This window comes from Sardina pilchardus, chromosome 1 (assembly GCF_963854185.1).
Source record: "Sardina pilchardus chromosome 1, fSarPil1.1, whole genome shotgun sequence".
Classification (NCBI taxonomy): domain Eukaryota; kingdom Metazoa; phylum Chordata; class Actinopteri; order Clupeiformes; family Clupeidae; genus Sardina; species Sardina pilchardus.
The window spans coordinates 36,638,073-36,658,747 of NC_084994.1; the positions used below are offsets into that span (position 1 = coordinate 36,638,073).

Consider the following 20,675-nt stretch of genomic DNA (forward strand, 5'->3'; position numbering starts at 1 on the left):
CCTAGTCTTCAACTTCTTCTTATTACAGTGCATGAAAATGCACTGTACTGTTCTTCCTATTCTTCTTATTATTACAGTGCATGAAAATGCACTGTACTGTTCTTCCTCGGTCTTCTTCTTCTTCTTCTTCTTATTCTTCTTCTAACGCACGCAATTCAGCTTCAACCGTTTAACGTAGAAACTTCATTCAAACGTTGTTGCGTAGGTCTTGCTTATGCCATGCCTGCTTTGTATTTTTCAACTTTGTAACTTTTATACTTTTTAAACTATTAGTTAAAAACTATTACAATTTCCCCCATAGACTTAACATTGCTCATTATGACATCACGGCAGCAATTAGAATCTTAGGCCAGGTGGCCGGCCACCTGGGCACCAACTGTCAGTTTCTCTGGCTTTAAGCATACAGTCTCTCAGAAGACTACATATCCTGTTAACTGTTTACTCTGTCCACAACTGTTTCAAAATAAAAGTCCTCACTGCAATAATACACTATTAAATCATTTAACCATTGAAACTACTCAACTATTGAACTGTTCAACCATTCCAACTGTCAGTTATTATCCACTATGCCTCCAGTCAACTACATGAAACCTCCATGTACCTAGCAACCAACATAGCAACCATTAAAATTAAGCGTTTATGACCGTTTCCATAGCAACCGACATGATTATACTGCAGTAACTTCTTGTTTCCTGATAGTGGCCACCATGGATACCCTAGCAACAAATGTTTCAAAATAAAAGTCCTCACTAGCAAGTTAGCTAGTTAGCATGGTTAGCATTGTTAGCATAGTTAGCATTTTTAGCATAACTGCAAAAAATCATCAACTAAGTTAGCTAATCAACCTGGTTAGCATTGTTAGCAAATTTAGCATTGTTAGCATAGTTAGCATTTTTAGCATTGCTGCTAGAAATCATTGGTTAAGTTAGCTAATCAACCTGGTTAGCATTGTTAGTAAAGTTAGCATTGCTAGCATAATTAGCATTTTTAGCGTAACTGCTAGAAATCATTAGCTAAGTTAGCTAATCAACATTTTAACATGAATAGAAATCATTAGTTAAGTTAGAACTGGAATGTTTCATCTTTAAACAGTCTACCTTCACACTATCAACTCTCTGTAAACTATGCAACCACCATGTTTACCCTAGCTACACCTTAGTAACCATATCTACATTATCTATCTATTTCTGCATTTTTATGCACTGGTAATTCCTTGGAATTGCATTTCTAGTTATTCTTCTAACGCACGCAATTTAACATAGAAAAGTTTAACGTAGAAACTTCATTCAAACTGCGTTACGTAGGTCTTACTTAGGACATGTGTGCTATGACTTTTCAACTTTGTAACTTTTATACTTTTTAAACTATTAGTTAAAAACTATTACAATTTCCCCCATAGACTTAACATTGCTCATTATGACATCACAGCAGCAATTAGAATCTTACGCCAGGTGGCCGGCCACCTGGGCACCAACTGTCAGTTTCTCTGGCTTTAAGCATACAGTCTCTCAGAAGACTACATATCCTGTTAACTGTTTCCTCTGTCCACAACTGTTTCAAAATAAAAGTCCTCACTGCAATAATACACTATTAAATCATTTAACCATTGAAACTACTCAACTATTGAACTGTTCAACCATTCCAACTGTCAGTTATCATCCACTATGCCTCCAGTCAACTACATGAAACCTCCATGTACCTAGCAACCAACATAGCAACCATTAAAATTAAGTGTTTATGACCGTTTCCATAGCAACCAACATGATTATACTGCAGTAACTTCTTGTTTCCTGATAGTGGCCACCATGGATACCCTAGCAACAAATGTTTCAAAATAAAAGTCCTCACTAGCAAGTTAGCTAGTTAGCATGGTTAGCATAGTTAACATTGTTAGCATAGTTAACATTTTTAGCATAACTGCAAAAAATCATCAACTAAGTTAGCTAATCAATCTGGTTAGCATTCTTAGCAAATTTAGCATTGTTAGCATAGTTAGCATTTTTAGCATTACTGCTAGAAATCATCGGTTAAGTTAGCTAATCAACCTGGTTAGCATTGTTAGTAAAGTTAGCATTGTTAGCATTATTAGCATTTTTAGCGTCACTGCTAGAAATCATTAGCTAATTTAGCTAATCAACATTTTAACATGATTAGAAATCATTAGTTAAGTTAGAACTGGAATGTTTCATCTTTAAACTGTCTACCTTCACACTATCAACTCTCTGTAAACTATGCAACCACCATGTTTACCCTAGCTACACCTTAGTAACCATATCTACATTATCTATTTTTGCATTTTCATGCACTGGTAATTCCTTGGAATTGCATTTCTAGTTACTTTTCTTTTTTCTCCATGACGGTGATGTCCAAAATTTTGTCTGACAAAAAGTCATCATGATCATGCTTAATTAATCATGATTCATGATGATGTGCCAACCGTACTTAATGCTTAAGATGATGAGTTATTTATGTATTAATTCATTAATGACAATCAGTGAATTCATGTTAAGTCATAATGATTCATGATATATTAATGGATTAACTAATGCGTAATTCATGCATTAATTCATGCATTAGTTCATGAGAATTCATATACCCTTATTATAAAGTGTTACCAATAATTGTATATTTGTATGGAGTAGCCATAGATCGAGCAATCTGTCTGTGCCATATCTACGCCTGCAAAAAGAATGCAAGCTACATTAATGACAAAACTGGCTTTTCTGGTCTAGCTTACCTCCTGAGGGCTTGTTCTAGCCTACAGAATTTCTGTTAAAAGCACCTGCGCACAGGTGGAAACAAAAGGATCAACATATCAACTCAAGCCTGTAGTCCATCCTGGTGGAAAGACGGAGATAACGATGAAAAACTGAACTATGGTGAGTAATTTCCTCTCCTATACGAGTTTTTGTAGACACTAGACAGGCCACTTCCTGGCTGACAGGATTTGTGTTAGTCTGTTAGCCTGAACAAAATGGGTGTAAATTGCTTTTCAACAGGCTCACAGACACTTCTCCGTAACCTAATCCGGGGGTAGCAGAGGCCTATTGCATCAAATCAATACTGATATGATATGAGTAAATGTAATCAGGATGATTTAGACTACTATTTCCAGGTTGTAGGAATAAGTTAGATCAACACTATCCAATAATAGAAAAATAAGATGGCATCACATAATTTTTGGTGCTGGCCTACTACACATGTCTTCCCCTCTCTCTCAGCATTAGACTTTATTTTAGCAAAGAACAATAAACTGTGATGTTGTGTCTAGTACTACACCTGTGTTAACAGATTGGCAAATCTACCTTTGGTCCACAAACTCCTGAAGTCAGTCAGTACTCACTAGACTGGTTGGTCTTGTGTCTAGAGCAGGGATGGGCAACAAATGTGGCCGCGCACTTCCGCACATCTGATGCTGCAAAATAATTCTGAATAAGAACGAAATATGTCAATTTTCATGCTCAAATGCATTTTTAACATAGACTCCCTAACAACAAATACAAATATTTTACAGCCAGTGATAAGTATCATTTTCAGTGCAAAGGGCTCACATAAATCACCATTCAATGATGGCACAGAACTGAAAAACAATGGCCCATCATGAGGTGCAACACGCCTCATATTCAATGCATTTATGCTCCCACTCCATTTTTAAGAATTTATAGACATTTCCTAACGTCCATAATGAGAGTGCAGATGTAACATGTAACATCCATCACATCTGAACTCATCCAACGCCAAAAAGTAAGCTACAGTAGGCCTACTTGCAGTCATGCATGATTTGTCTCAGCTCCCCCCCTCGACATTATCAGAATGTCAACAATTATGCGCGTCACCGTGCGTCGGGACAAATATACCGTTTCGAAGTTTTTACCTCCACTACGCACCCAAACAATTTCGCCATCTGATATACAGTAGCTTCTTTGCTTTGGCAAGCTCAAGCGAAACAGCAAAAGACGGATTACTATGTAATTCTGCCAATTAGTCGCTATTGTTAGTGTAGGCTAGCCTACTTTTGATTTGAGGTCGTCTACGACAGCGGCCGAGAAGCTCCGTGTGTGTAGGGCAGGCTACTTCTGATAACTTTTCGCAGTGTTGTATAGTAGTGGCGACTTAAATTTAAATCGTTCATGGCTGATATAGTTTCTAGCAAAACTTGACATGGGTTTGCCTTACCATTCCATGAACAGACACTGCTTCCGATTTTGACTGAAAGGTAGCCTACGGTTTTCTAAATGAGTTTTCTACTTTTCTTCCATGTGTGCACTGTTTTTCCTCAGCGATCGGAAAGGTCCGAGGCCCCGACACGGTTTGCATAGGAGGCGCTATCTATCGGCGAACAGTATAATTACAATGATGGTGCGGTAAAAAAAAACAAAAAAAAAAAAACACGCATTTTTAATCACAGTAAAAATGATCATCCGCGGGCCGCTCTGAGTGAGGAGGCGGGCCGCCAGTTGCCCATCCCTGATCTAGAGCTACTGATGCAATGTGGTCAGGTGAGTTTTGAGACTAAATAAAATGGGAACTGCCTTGAAACAGCCAATGATATTCCGTTCTCAGCCTAGACTCGCCTTTGAACTTTCGCAATTGGTTGCTAATTCAAAGGAAAAGTCCATATTTGGATTGCATGGTGTCATGCCAACCGTACCACACATGATACAGTATGCTTTGGATCACAGTCGAGGTAACGCATGAAACGGTAAATCGGACTCTGTTGTAGTAGTGTGAAAGAATATATTCTATTGCAACTTGCCCAGAATATCGAATTTGGCTAGTGCATGAAAAAAACATGCAGACACACACACACACACACACACGCACACACACACACACACGCACACACGCACACACACACACACACACTAATATCCTAAACAGTTCATGGCACAATGCATATTTGCATATTGGAATTTTGTTTTCCATATGGACTTTCATGAACCCCTCAACATCTTACAGGGCTGGGATGGCCTGACCTCCAGTGTAGCAGACCCATAATCTGGAGCCCACGATGACTGCAGCGCTGAATGAACTGCTGAGGGAGACTCTGGACAACCTCTCGGGGGCTGACTTTAAGAGGTTTAAATGCTACCTTCGGGATGAGTACGGAATGGCATGGGGAAAGCTGGAGAAGGCCGACACAGATGATGCCGTGGACTTGATGGTGCAGGTGCACAGCATGGGGGCGGGGGCCGTCACGTTGACCATCTTGCAGAAGATGAACCACAACCAGCTGGCCATGGACTTGGAGAGTGATCTGGCAAAGTGTAAGTGTGTAGTTGAAGTTGATCCTGTTTTTGAATGTGGAAAGATGAAAATGAATGAATAATGATGAAAATAATTAATGAGTTCTGTACTTACTTCCTGTCGGACTCTTTCTGTTCAATTTATGTCCTCTTCCTATTACTTCTCTCAATCATCTCCTCTCTCTGTCTTCTGTCTTACCTGTAATTTTCCCTCTCTCACTGCACCTTTTCATTATCTCTCTGTTGAATTTTGCCCTCATCTCTCTCTCTCTCTCTCTCTCTCTCTCTCTCTCTCTCTCTCTCTCTCAATTCAAAGGTAGCTTTATTGGCATGACTCAACAAAGCAGTGTTGCCAAAGCAGACATATAGCAATACAAACAGATACAATATCTGTTTGGAAACAATCAACACATTAAAAATAAGAAATAAAAGAAAAAAGAAACTTACTTAATACTACTATATGGTTTATAAATGAAAGGAAACTTATGCAATACTGTATAGAAGGAAACTTATTATGAATACAATAATATAAGTATATGTACTGTACTGTATATACATCAAATATTGTCAATATGCACTCACTTCCTCATTTTGTGACACTCTAACAAGTATTGTGCCGCCAGGTGTATACAATTTGTTTGTTCTCCTAACAGAAATTCAATTTTTTGTTCATTCTCTAAAGTTTGAAATTGAGGTATAACTAATTCAAATTGGGGGAAAAAGGTATCTCTAATGGATGTGTACTTGTTGCATTCTGTTAAGAAGTGGCATTCATCCTCCACTGCTCCATCATTACACACTCTCTCAGGTGGAGGTCAGCAGTGTTCCACAAGTCCGGCTGCAGGGGGTGGAGGGATCGACATGAACATGTCTGCAGCACCTGCACCACAGCAAGGTGAAGAGCCACCCTAATTTCACCAGTGATACAGTATATTAACTGCAAGTCTCTGGTAGTGCACCTGTTTGAGCATGTGGGGAGAGTAAAATTCATCATTTTTTTCTGCTGTCTCTTTCCCTCCCTCTTTCACATTCTGCTTACTTCCTGTGTGACTTTCTGTTTCATTTCATGTCCTTCTCCTCCTTTTCATTCATGTGTTGTCTCTGTCAATCATCCCCTCTCTCTGTCTTCTGTCTTATCTGCCTTTTTCCCACTCTCACCCTTTCACCATCCTGTGTTGATAAATCTTCCTGTCTTCTCTCTCTCTCTTTCCCAAGCTGGAGACCAGCAGTGCTCTGCAGAGGAAGGAGGGATCAACATGAACATATCTGGAGCACCTGTGCTACAAAGAGGTAATACACACACAGAGACACGCACACACACACACACACACACACCTCCACGAGGACCTAGATTACTGAGTGGATTGCCGGTATCATGATTTTCTGGCCGTGCCACTGTTCATATTATTTAGGCTACTAGTGGAAATTATTAGTTGTGCAACTACAGTATGTTTACCATTTCATTACTTAGGCCTACAATAAATATTGAAAACCAATGAAATAGAATGCCAGAAGGAGCTACAGCGACATTGATGTTTACCACTAATTTATATAGCCTATTACTCAGATGTAATTTAGTAAGTCAGCAGATCAGCTAAACATTGCTATTATTTGTTGACATTAAACCTGAAGCTGTTCCTGTAGTTCACTCTCATTTTCTTAATCTCTGTTTTTCTCTTCTCTATCCCCTGAAGAACTGTTCTGCTTCATCTTTTCATCAACAATGCTATGTAGCTTTCGCTTACTTGAAGCAACTGAGAAGCAAGGGGCCTTCATTAATTTAGTACAGGGCATATACGCATCTCATAGGTACCTCATGTCAGGTCATCATAGTTATTTCCATGGATGTGGGGAGGGGCCACGAGGAGTGAAAGTGAAAGGCTGCAATAGCACATCCAGACTGCTTATGGACACAGAATAGAACTTATACGAATAGCCACTTCGCTGCTGTCATTTTCATTCTTACATTTGAAAATAGTCTAATCCTTTATAAACATAGTGTCTACCTAACTTCACCACAATGACATTTTACTAATACACATCTATCTATTAATGCAAGAAACGTCTGTCTGTGTGTCACTCTGTCTGTCTGTCTGTCTTTCTGTTCCACGCATACAGTAACTCTCAAACCACTCATCCGACTGCTCTCAAATTTGGTGGGTGTCATCCTAATGGCACGAGTGTGTGCAGTGCCAAATTTCATGTTATACGAATAATAAATGGCACATCTAGGCTCTGCACTAGTGTACGATTGATTATAAGAAAGTAGTGAAAATATGTTTATTCAGTATCACTTTACTTGAAGGTATCTACTGTAGCCTACATAAGAGTGACATGACACGGTCATGGCACATGAACCCTAACCCTAAATCAAACTCTAACCCTAACCCTAACTTATCATGACATAAACCAAATGATACTTAATAACATTAGCATTATGTCATAATGTTCATGACATGTTCATGACAGTGTCATGTCACTTTTGTGTAGATAACTAACTAAAGTGTAACCATTTATTCTTCCAATGATAATTCCGCCTTACAGAATGGCTGAAAGCAAAAAGAAAGCAGATTTAACCACATGAATGCTGGAAGTAAAATGGCACCTTGACAATACAGTACACACAATGCTAGGGAGTAAAAATGGTATTTTAGGATGACAGTATGATATGCATTTGCAACCAGATATTTCTCATTACCTGTTATTTTTGTTGATTTCAGGTCATGGTTCAGCACGGAAAGTTAAAATACTGAAAGAGAAGCTTCAAACACACTTGAGAACCAATTTTTCTGCTGTTCATCAAGAAAATGGAGTTAAAAAAGTAGACGATATCTATACTGACCTTTACATTGTTGAGGGCCGCACAAGTGGGGTCAACAATGCACATGAAGTGTCGCCAATTAACATGAATCAAATTGGGAGAGGACCAAGCACGGAAGATAAGCAAGTTAAGTTGGCAAACATATTCACTCACACTAACAATCAGGCCACAAAAGTTTTGACTTTGGGGATTGCTGGTGTGGGGAAAACGGTTGCAGTGCAGAAGTTTGTCATGGACTGGACTGATAGAGGAACAAATCAAGACATTGACTTTGTCTTTGTTCTTCTTTTTCGAAAGTTGAACTTGATTATGGAAAAACATTACACTTTTCTTGAACTCCTGATTGCATTCTACACAGAACTCAAAGATTTGACAGAAAATGAATTCACTAAATGCAAAACTATTTTTGTCCTTGATGGTATGGATGAAAGCAGGCTCCACCTCGACTTTGAAAAGTATATTATTGAACTCAGTGAGAAGACTTCTGTGGACATCCTCATAACAAGTCTCATTAAAGGAACACTACTGAGCACTGCACACATCTGGGTTACAACCAGACCAGCAGCGGCCAGTCTGATCCCAAATGACTGCTTCAATTATATGACAGAGGTGAGAGGATTCAATGATGACCAGAAAGATCAGTTCTTTCAGAAGAACATAAACAATAAAGAGAAAGCCGAGAAACTCATTCTTTATATCAAGAAGAATAGAAGCCTCCACATCATGTGTCACATACCAGTATTCTGCCGGATTATAGCTAGTGTGGTAGATGAAATACTGGGAGATCAGAGCAAAGAAAAAAAAGCCAAAACTTTGACAGAAATGTACACACTGTATACTTGCACTCAGATGAAACGAATGAACGAATTCTTGGACAGTAACATGAAGATGAGTGGAAAAGAAAAAGGCCAGTTGCTTGTTAAACTTGGGAGACTGGCATTCAAACATCTGGAGAAAGGCACCCTGATTTTCTATGAGAACGACTTGCAAGCTTGTGGTATTGATGTCAGGACTGGAGCATTGCAGGCTGGAGTTTGTACACAGATCTTCAATGTTGAGGGTGCTGCAGCTGAAGATAATATATTCAGCTTTGTACATCTAAGTGTACAGGAATTCTTGGCAGCTCTTTACGTTCTTAACAAAAATGCAACTTGTTATTTGGGAAATCGTCTCCCCACAACATGGAGGAAGATGAGCCACTGGCTATCTTCACCCTCAAGATTTGACCTTTACATGCTTGCTGTGGACAAGGCCCTACAGAGCCAGAATGGACATTTGGATCTTTTTGTTCGCTTCCTCCTTGGCCTGGCTCCAATGTTGGAGCCTCAAATTAGGTCCCCCCTGAAAAATGTGCTGCCGCAGTTAGCTGTCAGAGAAACATGTATCAAGAACACAGTTCAATTCATCAAAGAAGTGATCAAGAGAGACGACTCACCAGAACGGACCATCAACCTCTTCCACTGTTTGAATGAGCTTGGGGACAACTCACTGATTCAGGAGATCAATGGGTAATGCATACAAGCCATTTTCAATTTGAAGGTTTTGGCAAAGAGCATAAGTAGACGATCATGATGTTGAAGGGAATTTTTTTTATCAAAATCAGTCCAGTATTACAGCTAGGCTACACCGGACATGTAACTGAAGCGATCTGTTCCTGGAGCGAGTGCTGCAACAGTTGCCTTCCACACTAACCAATGGAACTGGCTACACCTGATATGAGAGTGGTGTGAACATTCTAAAAACAGGACCTAGACAGGTCTTTTTAAAACAATCTGTATGCTCTGCGAATTAAATGCTTCAGGCTACTAGGATTAAAGGAATAGTTCGGTATTTTTCACTTTTAGCCCGTTTTCTGTATTGCCTAGGATGCAAACGAGTGGTGCACCAAAATCTCGAAAATTGATCCTGTTGCTGCAATTTGAATGCTTTAGAATGTTCTCTGTATGGCTCAGCATTGCTCGCTATGAGCCAGGATGATTCTGTCCTTAAAACACCCCTAAACATTTGTTGTAAAAAATGTGCAACTCACCAAGTGGTTACTGGTCTTCAACGACCTTCTATAGCAAGTTGTGTGTCTGTGCATAGCTTATCATTGTCTTGCTTTCCCCCCTGTTCTGTGAATGGTCCCCTATCTGAGGCAAAACATTAGGGCAGTAGTTTCCAGGCTGCCTTAGCGGCGTCAATCAGATGGTTCCTTGCACAAAGAAATATTTTCTGACTATCTAATTAATACCTAAACATCCGTAAACTATGAATTACTGGTATCAAGTCAGCTTCGTCTCTCAGAATATATAAGTACAGTACATTTGCTTGTAAAGAAAAAAAACTACTGCTTAATACTGTATCTATCACTTTAACCCTTTCATGCGCAACGTCCACATGTGTGGACAGTAACTTTAACTCTGTTTTCTACTTATTTATCATGTTGATATACACCAATCCACTTCAGGGCAGTTTTAGTAGGTCCTTGGCAATATATTAACAATATGTATCATCTTATATTTGGAATATTGACTGCTTGATGACATCATCAATTCAACATGAGTGACAGTAATGGCCATATGCTGAATGCTCCAGGCATATCTGTAAAAAGCTAGTACTCAAGAAGGCAAAATCATGTAAAAAAAAATATTATGCTGTACAGGAGAGTGTGTTGAACAACTCTATGTTTTCAGAAATTAAATCGGATGTAAAATGGAGTTTGTAGACCCTAAAAAGCAACTGTCCACGTATGTGGACGTTGCGCAACAGAGGACTTAAATGGCCAAAAATTAGATTTTGTAACTAGGACTTTTCTTTTTTTTTTTTTTTCAAATATGATTTTAATTGCTTTAAATTACAAAGAAACAAACATTTGGTAAACATATCTATACATAATGACCTAATTACATGTGGTAATGCCAAGGTGGTATGGTAATGTGGGGGTAATAGAGGGTTGGGTGGGTAGTAGAGGGGTGGGTATGAGAGTACTGGAGGTGTGGGTGGATTAGTAGTAGAGGGGTGGGTAGTATGGATGTAGTAGAGGGGTGGTTGGGTAGTGGTGGTAGTAGAGGTGGGTAATATGGGGGTAGTAGAGGGGTGGGTGAGGGTCGGTGAGCAATAATGGGGGTAGTAGAGGGGTTGGGCGGGTAGTATGGAGGTAGTAGAGAGGTGGGTGGGTAGTATGGGGGTAGTAGAGGGCTGGGTGGGTAGTATGGAGGAAGTAGAGGGCCATAGTTTCCACATTTTCTGTCATTACATTTTATCCTTTTTTACCCCTTTGTTGCGCACTGTCCACATACGTGGACAATAACATAACTTCTATATAAAAGCATATTTTTAAAAAATGCCAACTGATTTTCAATATTGGGCTCATATAGAGTACTAAAATCAATACTAAAAAAATCTAGACACTTTTTTTCATAATGCGTGCATGAAAGGGTTAATATTCTGAACTTTGTTTTGAAGTAAAGCGGTGCAGTCTTAAGCAGCTAACAATGAGTATTATATTATAAGATTCCAAATATTGTATATGTACATAATTGACATGTTGTCTTAAATGACACCCAGGTACATAAACTCAGCAGATGAGAAGAACCTGACTCCAGCCCAGTGTTCAGCTCTGGCTTATCTGCTGCTCATGTCAGCTACAGACATGGAGGAGTTTGATCTGAAGAAGTACCTGAGATCAGAGGAAGGGCTCCACAGAATGCTCCCTGTAGTGAATGTCACAAGGAGAGTTTGGTGGGTAAACATTAATGTTATTGTGGGATCTGACACAACTGACTGAGATGTTCATTTCCCAGCACTAGGTGTTGATCAGTGTGTATGAATGTGAATGGAAATAATTGTTATAGAATACTAGTGAGATCTCAGATAGGTGGACACGCAGACCAAACCTTAACTTTTAAACAGGATAAATTGGTGTCCTCTCTCAAAGAAAGCTGTAAAATAATGGCATCTACACTTTATGTACTTAACAGTTCAAGTATTTTTATGTACTTAACAGGCTGAATCAGTGTCAACTCACTAAAGCAAGTGGTAAACTGTTAGCATCAGTGCTACAGAGGACACCTTCCCATCTGAGAGAGCTGGACATGAGTAACAATGACCTGCAGGATGAAGGAGTGGAGCTGCTCTATGTGGGATTAAGAGATCCACAATGCAAGCTGGAGATACTGAGGTCAGTTATGAGCCATATACAACGTAATAGACATAATAGCTGATAGATGTTATAGGTGAAATTCAATAGCAGTTTGAAACAGACGAAACAAAAACAGGAAAGAGGCACAGAGAACACTTCATCCGTTGTGTTTATGTACAGGTGTGTTCTGCTTTGTATAAGTGACATTTATAAGATTGGTAAATCTCTACTGTTAGTAAAAGTGTTTAGGTAACTCCCTCTGTGAAGATCATAGATGTAATTATTTATGCATTGTATAAGGTGATCGTAAATCATTAGAATGATTATGGTAATTTCTCAAAAAGCATTCTGTAAAATCACTGGGATTGTAATATTTCTGCGTTATTATTCACCAAAAGGTTTTAGAATAATCAAAACATCAAAACTCTTACCAGAGACATTCACATATTATGCACCTAGTTGGAATAATGAAAAGGTTATTTCCTATGGCTAAAACACCTCAGCCAACAACATGTCACAATTATGCCAAAGCAGTTTTCTCAATGCAGTCAGCAAGCTCCCTCTTCTGTCAGACAGGAGGAGGGAAAAACATGAGCTCTTAGAGAGTGTCAACTTACCCATCTCCCCAAACCAGCAGTATTAGTAGCCGCCTCAAACACATGTGAATCACAACAGTACTCCAGCGCTTTGAATTTGCAGCCAAAGGAGTTGTTATCTTAGCCAAGTCGGGAGAGAAAACATCCTCTTTACAGAGCCACCAGACTTTCTTACGGGAATAAAAAGTGTAAGTGAATTACAGGCAGGTTATAAGAAAAAGCAGAAGAAAATAATCTAACAAAGGACACCTTCCCATCTGAGAGGATGAAGGATGCAGGATAAAGGAGTGGAGCTGCTCTCTGTGGGACTAAGAATCAATCAAATGAATTGCATGATCAGTCATATTTTCCAAAATTCTATGAGTATATAACTACGAGCACAAAGGTGCATCATCATCTTTGTCTTTTATATTGTTGTGTCCTGTAATTTATCCTTTATATGTGTTTGTCCCATCCTGGGTATTCTGTTTTTACAAAATTCAATAGCAGCATAACACACAGATGGAGCAAAAACAGGGAAGAGACACAGAGAAAGACCACACATGTTGTGTTGCGTATTTGTGTAACGCTGCACAAGTTATGTACATGTGTGTGCTGCTTTGTGTAAGAGCATGTGAAATTTATTTGGCACATTATTTGGCACATTTCTAGTGTAAGTGAAAGTGTTTAGATAACACATGATAACTACAAACTATACTTCGTTTGTTAAGCATTTTTAAACTATTAGTAAATAAATGGTTTGTAAAGTATTGCTCGTACATTATTTCTCATTAGTAAAGCATTTGTATACGTAGGCTAAAGGCCAGTCCAAACACAAGATCCGCGACGAGATGAGCTGCAACATTCTAAAAACCAGCGACGTTCTAAAACTCTGCAACTAAGATTTGACATGTTGAATGTTTAGCGACGGCTTGCAACTGCTTGCAACTGCTTGCAACTTTTGATTCACACCGCCGCAACTGCTCTCCGCAACCGTCTCAGACCGTCGCGAATCTTTGGTTTGAACTGGCCTTTATATCCATTTGTACACTTATTGGCTGTGCACCATTATACAGAAACTCTTCAGTGATGTATTTGGGTGATTTTTTCTGAACTTTTTCTTTACCATCATGTGAACTGTATCTTACAGGCTTGCTGGCTGTGGACTCACTGAGAAGTCTGGTGATATTTTGGCCTTTGCTCTGCAGTCAGTAAACTCCCACCTGAGAGAGCTGGACCTGAGTAAGAATACTCTGGGGGATTGTGGAGGAAAGTTGGGTTCTGAAGCACTGACTCCACACTGTAAGATGGAGACACTCAGGTAAGTGTTATTGGGAGAAGAACATTATCCATCTTGTAAGAGGTTGTGCTACCTAATCTCTTTCTCTATTCATGTAGTCGCCAATCATAACAAGCATGTTGTCTACATTATTTTGATCTTTTGCAGACTTGCTGGTTGTAAACTGACAGAGGAATCCTGTGAGGTTGTAGCCTCTGCTGTGCAGCACATGGTCTCTCTGACAGAACTGGACCTGAGTGACAATCACATGAACATCACTGGAAGTCATCTTCTGAGTGCCTGGATAAGTCACCCCAACTGTAAACTGCTGATATTAAGGTTGGGTTTTGACTTTCTTTTTGTTTTTTATCTTGTACTGTATCTGAAGTGTGTCATTCAGATATGGGCTGTTTATTTGCTACACAACAAAGGCATTGTGTGATGAAGACCAGACTAAGGGCGCACTCACACTGGGCTCAGGTCACTTGTACTGTGCCATTGAGTTAAGTTTCTTTTCTCGTTTTGACAAGTAGCCGTATAATAAGCGCGATAATGTATAGAACGCCGGTCATTATCCGAAAATAATTCCCTTCAGGACGAAGCAAAAGCCCGCGTCAAGGTTTTGTTCATCCTGTCGGGAATTATTTTCCGATAATGACCGGCGTTCTATACATTATCCTTTACATAGTTGTGCTTAAAAGTTGAACCAAGTTCAACTCCCAGTTTGTTCAACCATCTCTGGCTGAGTGAAACTACACAATGTGGGAAGGAAGCAGAATAGTGTTCATATTCAGAAATATGTCAGAGGTAAAATTTTGCTCCCACAAGTAACAGTGCTGTGGTAGTGACACGATTTCATCTACACCATTTAAATGTTGCAACCAATCTGTAGTTCACTTGACAATAATTTGTCATATTGTGATATTAATGATAAAGGTGATGACATGTTTACATGTGCTGCAAGATGGGCAGCTCACAAGTAGAATGAAAACAAAGATGTCTGACTGTGGAGTTCAAACTGTAGACGAGGAAAAGAGTTGGTCAGGGATGATGGTCAGGATCAAGATTTATATTATGTGTGCACTGCTCTCAAGACTGTAAGCTGACATTACTGGTGAATAGTACTATCTCCATACCAACACTCATATGCTTATTGCCAGAAATGATCATGACATATTGTGGTATAGTTGATAGTCTATGTTGCCCATCCCTTCTCCTAACATATGTTAGGATTTTATTTGAACTTTAACAACATTGAGATTAAACAAGTGATTAATAAATGATATCATTCCTATTTGCCTTTTGCACTCTGTCTTTGTCACTCTATGCAGACTAGCTGGTTGTAAACTGACAGAGGAATCCTATGAGGCTTTAGCCTCTGCTGTGCAGCACATGATCTCCCTGACAGAACTGGACCTGAGTGACAATCACATAAGCATTACTGGAATTCAGCTTCTAGATTCACTGAAAAGTGCCATCAACTGTAAGCTGCATACATTGAGGTTTGTGTTTGACTTTCCTCAGGCTTTTAAACAGTGTCTTCGATATATAGTGTCAGTACCAGTATGTTCACCACACAACATTATGTCAGTATTTTTTTTCTACCAAGCAGCTACCGCATGTCTTTATGCAAATTTCGGATCATGAGCTAGTGAATTATTTGTAATAAGATGACTACTGACGGATATAATGTACTCTGAAAATAAACTACAAAGTTTAGAATACACCTGCAGAGTCACTGACAGAAAGACTTTAAAAGGCCTAATGCTCTTATAACAGTCAGGTCGAATGTCAATGCAATTTCTTAAGTTTCATTGTTTAGAGTTAGATGACTAATGAGGGCTATGATGTACTTTGAAAACGCTCACTGTCTGCGCCTGCTAAGTCACTGACAACAAGGCTTTCTGTGGCATATTGCTCTTGTAACACAGCAATGTCATTGTTTTGCCATTTAAAACATTCAAGGTGGTGAAGATTATTGTCTTCTAATAATGGTAGAATTTACTTTGTTTAATTTACTCTCTCTTTCCCTCTCTCTCTCTCTCTCTCTCTCTCTCTCTCCTTTAAAGACATGCCCGTGGAGAACTGAGAAACTGTAAGTGTTGATCTACTGTGGAGTGCTGCACTGTTATTATATGCTTATGAATTTGAAGTGTTCTTTATTAAGCAGCTATGTCACTGTGCCTTATGCCACCACTGCATGTGAAAGGCCTTTAGAGCATGTGTGGGGGTCTGTGGTGTCCTGCAGAAACACACTGAATCATAGTGACAGAGAGAGAACAGAGACAGATTGACACGTTGGCATGTTACAGTTGCCAGACATCAGAGGGATCATGGCAGACAAAGAAGGAGAACTAGTACGGCATGACACATGAGAGGCCCCTGAGAACAGAGACAGATTAACATGTGGAGAGTCTCAAGTTAGAGTGGAAGAAAAGAATAGAATTAGAGGATAGAAAAAGCAAGCAAAGTTTGACATATTGGATTAAATATTACTGTAGATGACTAGATTTTTAATTTAGATTACAGATACTGTATGTCCTGTTCAAACTCATGTAGTAGATGTTATACATTCACAATAGCTCTTTATGCTCCAGACTTGTTGGGTAGTGTGTAGAAGTTTTAATGGTGGAGAGCAGTTTAAGCTTGTAGCAGCTTAACTACAGTATGTGATGACAGATCACAGCCAATCATCCTCTCAATACAACAAATGATATGCTACGGTCTGCTCTTATCGTTGACAGTGGATGCAGTGCACCAGGTAGTGATAGAGCAGGTTGAGTGAAAGTGTGTTTGTGAATGTGCGGTGGTGAAAGTGTGCGGTGTGTGTGTGTGTGTGTGTGTCTGTGTGTGTGTGTGTGTGTGTGTGTGTGTGTGTGTGTGTGTGTGTGCACATCTGCATTTTTATGGCTGTGTGTGTGTTTGTGTGCTTGAGAGTGTGTGTTTGTTTTCCTGTTTGTGTGTCAGTATGTGTGTGTGAGTGTGTGTGTGTGTTTGCTTTAAGTTTCAAGACTTAATATTGTTGCATATAGTTTGCAAATTAGTGAAATTCGTATGCCATTCGTTGCAGTAGTGCAAGGATAAAAGGGGTAAATAAACACAGGGGGCATGGGGGCAATGAATAAAGGATAGTTGGAGAGACAACTCTATATGAGACAATACAAGACTGTACAGTATTACTCATGGCCATACTATCCATACACACACACATTATACAGCCATACATATACTGTACACACACACACACACACACACAACTCCTGTACCTACATGTACATGTAATATATAAGACAACTATACACACATAAAACCACAGGCCCATGGACATGAGACATGAACACTAAAAACAGTATGCATCCCGGATGCAGTATAGCATGTGTGAAATTAACCGTGTGGGTAGAATTTAAAAAGTCAGTCAGTAGTGACCATGGCAATGCATCCAGTATAGCCTATCATAAAAGAAATAGGGCAGCACATGTGGGCAATAAAGAGAAGGAGCTGTTTAGTCACTGACCATTTAGGATTCAGCTTGTGGTATTAAACTGTGTCTGAATGGTGTAGTGTGGGTGGTAATGCTCCGGTAGCGCTTACCAGAGGGAAGCAGAGAGAAGAGGGAGTGAGCTGGGTGGCTGGCATCCTTGATGATGGACTCAGCCCTCCTCTGACAGCGTGTGGAGTAGACAGTTGACAGAGGTGACAGTTGACAGTTGACAGAGGTCTATGGTGGTAGAACAGTGTCATATCTTGCAAGCTCAGTACAACATCCTCAGGAGCAAAAAATATTAATTCACTCGTGTAGACACAGCAGCAAGCGAGGAAAAAAGCAACTGGGGGCCATACGCTCTCCAAGGTGAGTTCTGCTCGCTCTCTTGAAGTACAGCTTTGCTCGTGTGGGTTGACTTTTGACAGTTTGGGGGACAGAACCAAGGGAGTTGGGCCTGTTGTGATTGGTCATTTTTCAACCTGAAGTCCCGCCCGCTTAGTTACTGTCTGTTGCTAAACTTCTACAAATGTAGTCATGTGTAACATTAACCACCCCTTTGTTGATTCTGCTTACTGCTTACTGTGTGTGTGTGTGTGTGTGTGTGTGTGTGTGTGTGTGTGTGTGTGTGTGTGTGTGTGTGTGTGTGTGTGTGTGTGTGTGTGTGTGTGTGTGTGTGTGTGTGTGTGTGTGTGTGTGTGTGTGTGTGTGTCTGTCTGTCTGTCTGTTCAATATTTGTTTCTGTGTGTGTGTTATTACTCACTGTTTGCTGCTTACTCGATGTGCGTGTCCTGTATGTGTGTGTTTGCTCTGGTAGCACTTACCAGAGGAGAGAAGAGAGGATAGGGAGTGAGCTGGGTGGCTGGCGTCCTTGATGATGGACTCAGCCCTCCTCTGACAGCGTGTGGAGGCAAAAGTGTTAAAGGCAGAGCTGTAGTCAGTGAACAGCATCCTGACAGGTGTTTTTCTTGTCCAGGTGAGCTAGGGCAGTATGCAAGGTGATGGAGATGGACAGATCTGCCGTGCGTACAGTATATGGAAACTGAAGTTGGTCCAGGAAAGCAGGGAGGTGTGTATTGATGTAGGCTGTAACCAGTCTCCCCAGATAGTTCACCACCACGGAGGTTAGGGGCGATGGGCCGGTAGTCATTCAGGCAAGACACAGCACTTTTCTTGGGCACTGGCACAATCGTTGTCTTTGTGAAACACAAAGGCACTGTGCACCAGGGCAGGGACAAGTTGAAGATGTCAGTGTAGGTTTGTGGCACCTGAGTGGCGCATGTCTTGAATACACAAGACTGGATGTCATCAGCACTTGCAGCTTTGTGAATTTTAACCCGTTTTAAAGGTTTTGCCGACCTCACCCTCTGAGACCTGTAAGATGTCTCCTCCTACTGGAAGAGCACCTTCATCCCCCGGTTTAGACTCACGAGACTCAAAACGAGCATAGAGTTTGTTTAGCTCATCCAGAACCGAGGCAGGTGTGTCTGTAAGAGCTGGTGTCGCTTTATAGTCTGTGATCACCTGCAGTCCCTTCCACAGGCAATGTCACAGTTGCTGAAGTCATTCTCCAACTCATTCCCATACTGTTTTTTAGCCACTAAGTATTGCCCTTCTTAGTGTGTACCTGGAGTTCTGATATCTAATCAGGTCGTGGTCCTCTCCCTCAGGCTCAGGTAAACAGCGTTGTTTACCCAGGTGTTCTGGCTGGGAAAGGATCGGACGATATGGGAATGCACACACAAGTCCATGATGTAGTCCGTCACCTGATGCACTCTGTCACTGAATCGGCGTACTCGTCCAGCTCCGCCGAGGAGTCTTTGAACACAGACCAGTCAGTTATGTCAAAACAGTCCTGAAGTTCAGACTCGTGTTCTGCAGACCAGCATTGAACTTTGCTCACTGCTGGTTGCTCACGCTTTAGCTTCGGTTTTGTAGGCCGGAAGGAGGAACACTGACAAATGGTCACTAAGTAGGGAGTCCAGGAGAGTCATACACTCATAGACAATACAGCAGTTATGTACGTGTGTAACAAATGGTCCGATGTACCAAAGAGTGTGTGTGGTACAGACCTGTATGAGCCTTTCAGTGGGGTGAAACAGTGGTCAAGGGTCTGATCGCCCCTGGTGGGACAGGTGACGTGCTGGTGGTACTTGGGAAGGACTGTTTTGAGGTTGCAGTGATTGATGTCACCCGTTATGATGAGGATTGCTTCCTGGTGCTGACTCTCCTGTTTACAACATACAGTTCAAGTGCCGCTGCAGCAGGGGCGTCTGGTGAAATGTAAACAGTTGTGAGAAGTATAGAAGGAAACTTTATCAGCAGATCAAACGGATGCCATAGTCAGATACTCCAAAAGGAGTGTTTGGGCTAAGCCAGGTCTCGGTGAAACAGAGTACACTGCACTCTCACAAGTCCCTGCATGAGCTGATACAACAGTGGAGCTCATCCAGTTTGGTCTCCATGGACTGCAGATTAGCCAGCAGTAAGGTAGGGATGGGAGGCCGGGTTGGACGCCTTCGCCGTCTGGCTAAGACGCCACCTCGTCTCCCCCTCCTCCACCGATGAGTAGACCTGTTGACCGATCCGCTTGTGGAGTTACAAACAATATCCACAGGTAATCCTGTTACATTTATGTTGATCATTACATTGCTTCTGATGTCCAGGAGAGTCATATAGTCATAGACAATACGGTTTTGTACGTGAGGAACGTGTGTGTATGTTGTCCCGTTTGTCTGACCTGTTTCCGAGTGTAAATGTGAGACTGTATGTCTCTTAGAGTGTGTGTGTGTGTGTGTGTGTGTGTGTCCACATGTATGTCCTGCATCACCTCTTTGTTTTCCCTCCTCCCCTTGCATTTGTGTGTGTGTGTGTGTGTGTGTGTGTGTGTGTGTGTGTGTGTGTGTGTGTGTGTGTGTGTGTGTGTGTGTGTGTGTGTGTGTGTGTGTGTGTGTGTGTGTGTGTGTGTGTGTGTGTGTGTGTGTGTGTGTGTGTGTTTTGTGGTGTGTTGCTCCTGCTTCCCCTCGTGTGTGTTTGTGTGTATGTGTGTGTGTGTGTGTGTGTTGTCCCTGCTCCCCCCCTGTGTTTGTGTGTGTGGTGTGTGTAGTCTCTGCTCCCCTCCTGTGTGTGTGTGTGTATGTAAGTATATAT

General features: G+C 40.8%; 1 protein-coding gene across 1 annotated transcript in view; it reads left to right on the forward strand.

The window, feature by feature from the left end:
* The first annotated feature begins 2,795 nt into the window (after nt 1-2,795).
* Nucleotides 2,796-20,675, forward strand: part of LOC134089346 (NACHT, LRR and PYD domains-containing protein 12-like) — a 22,074-nt gene continuing 4,194 nt past the window's right edge. Inside the window, exons 1-11 of the mRNA XM_062543789.1 lie at nt 2,796-2,879; nt 4,960-5,267; nt 6,055-6,141; nt 6,462-6,536; nt 7,967-9,575; nt 11,617-11,790; nt 12,056-12,229; nt 13,916-14,086; nt 14,213-14,383; nt 15,376-15,546; nt 16,114-16,139. Coding sequence (XP_062399773.1) covers nt 5,012-5,267; nt 6,055-6,141; nt 6,462-6,536; nt 7,967-9,575; nt 11,617-11,790; nt 12,056-12,229; nt 13,916-14,086; nt 14,213-14,383; nt 15,376-15,546; nt 16,114-16,139 — 2,914 coding nt within the window. The 5' untranslated portion in view covers nt 2,796-2,879; nt 4,960-5,011. The remainder of the gene's footprint in view (nt 2,880-4,959; nt 5,268-6,054; nt 6,142-6,461; nt 6,537-7,966; nt 9,576-11,616; nt 11,791-12,055; nt 12,230-13,915; nt 14,087-14,212; nt 14,384-15,375; nt 15,547-16,113; nt 16,140-20,675) is intronic.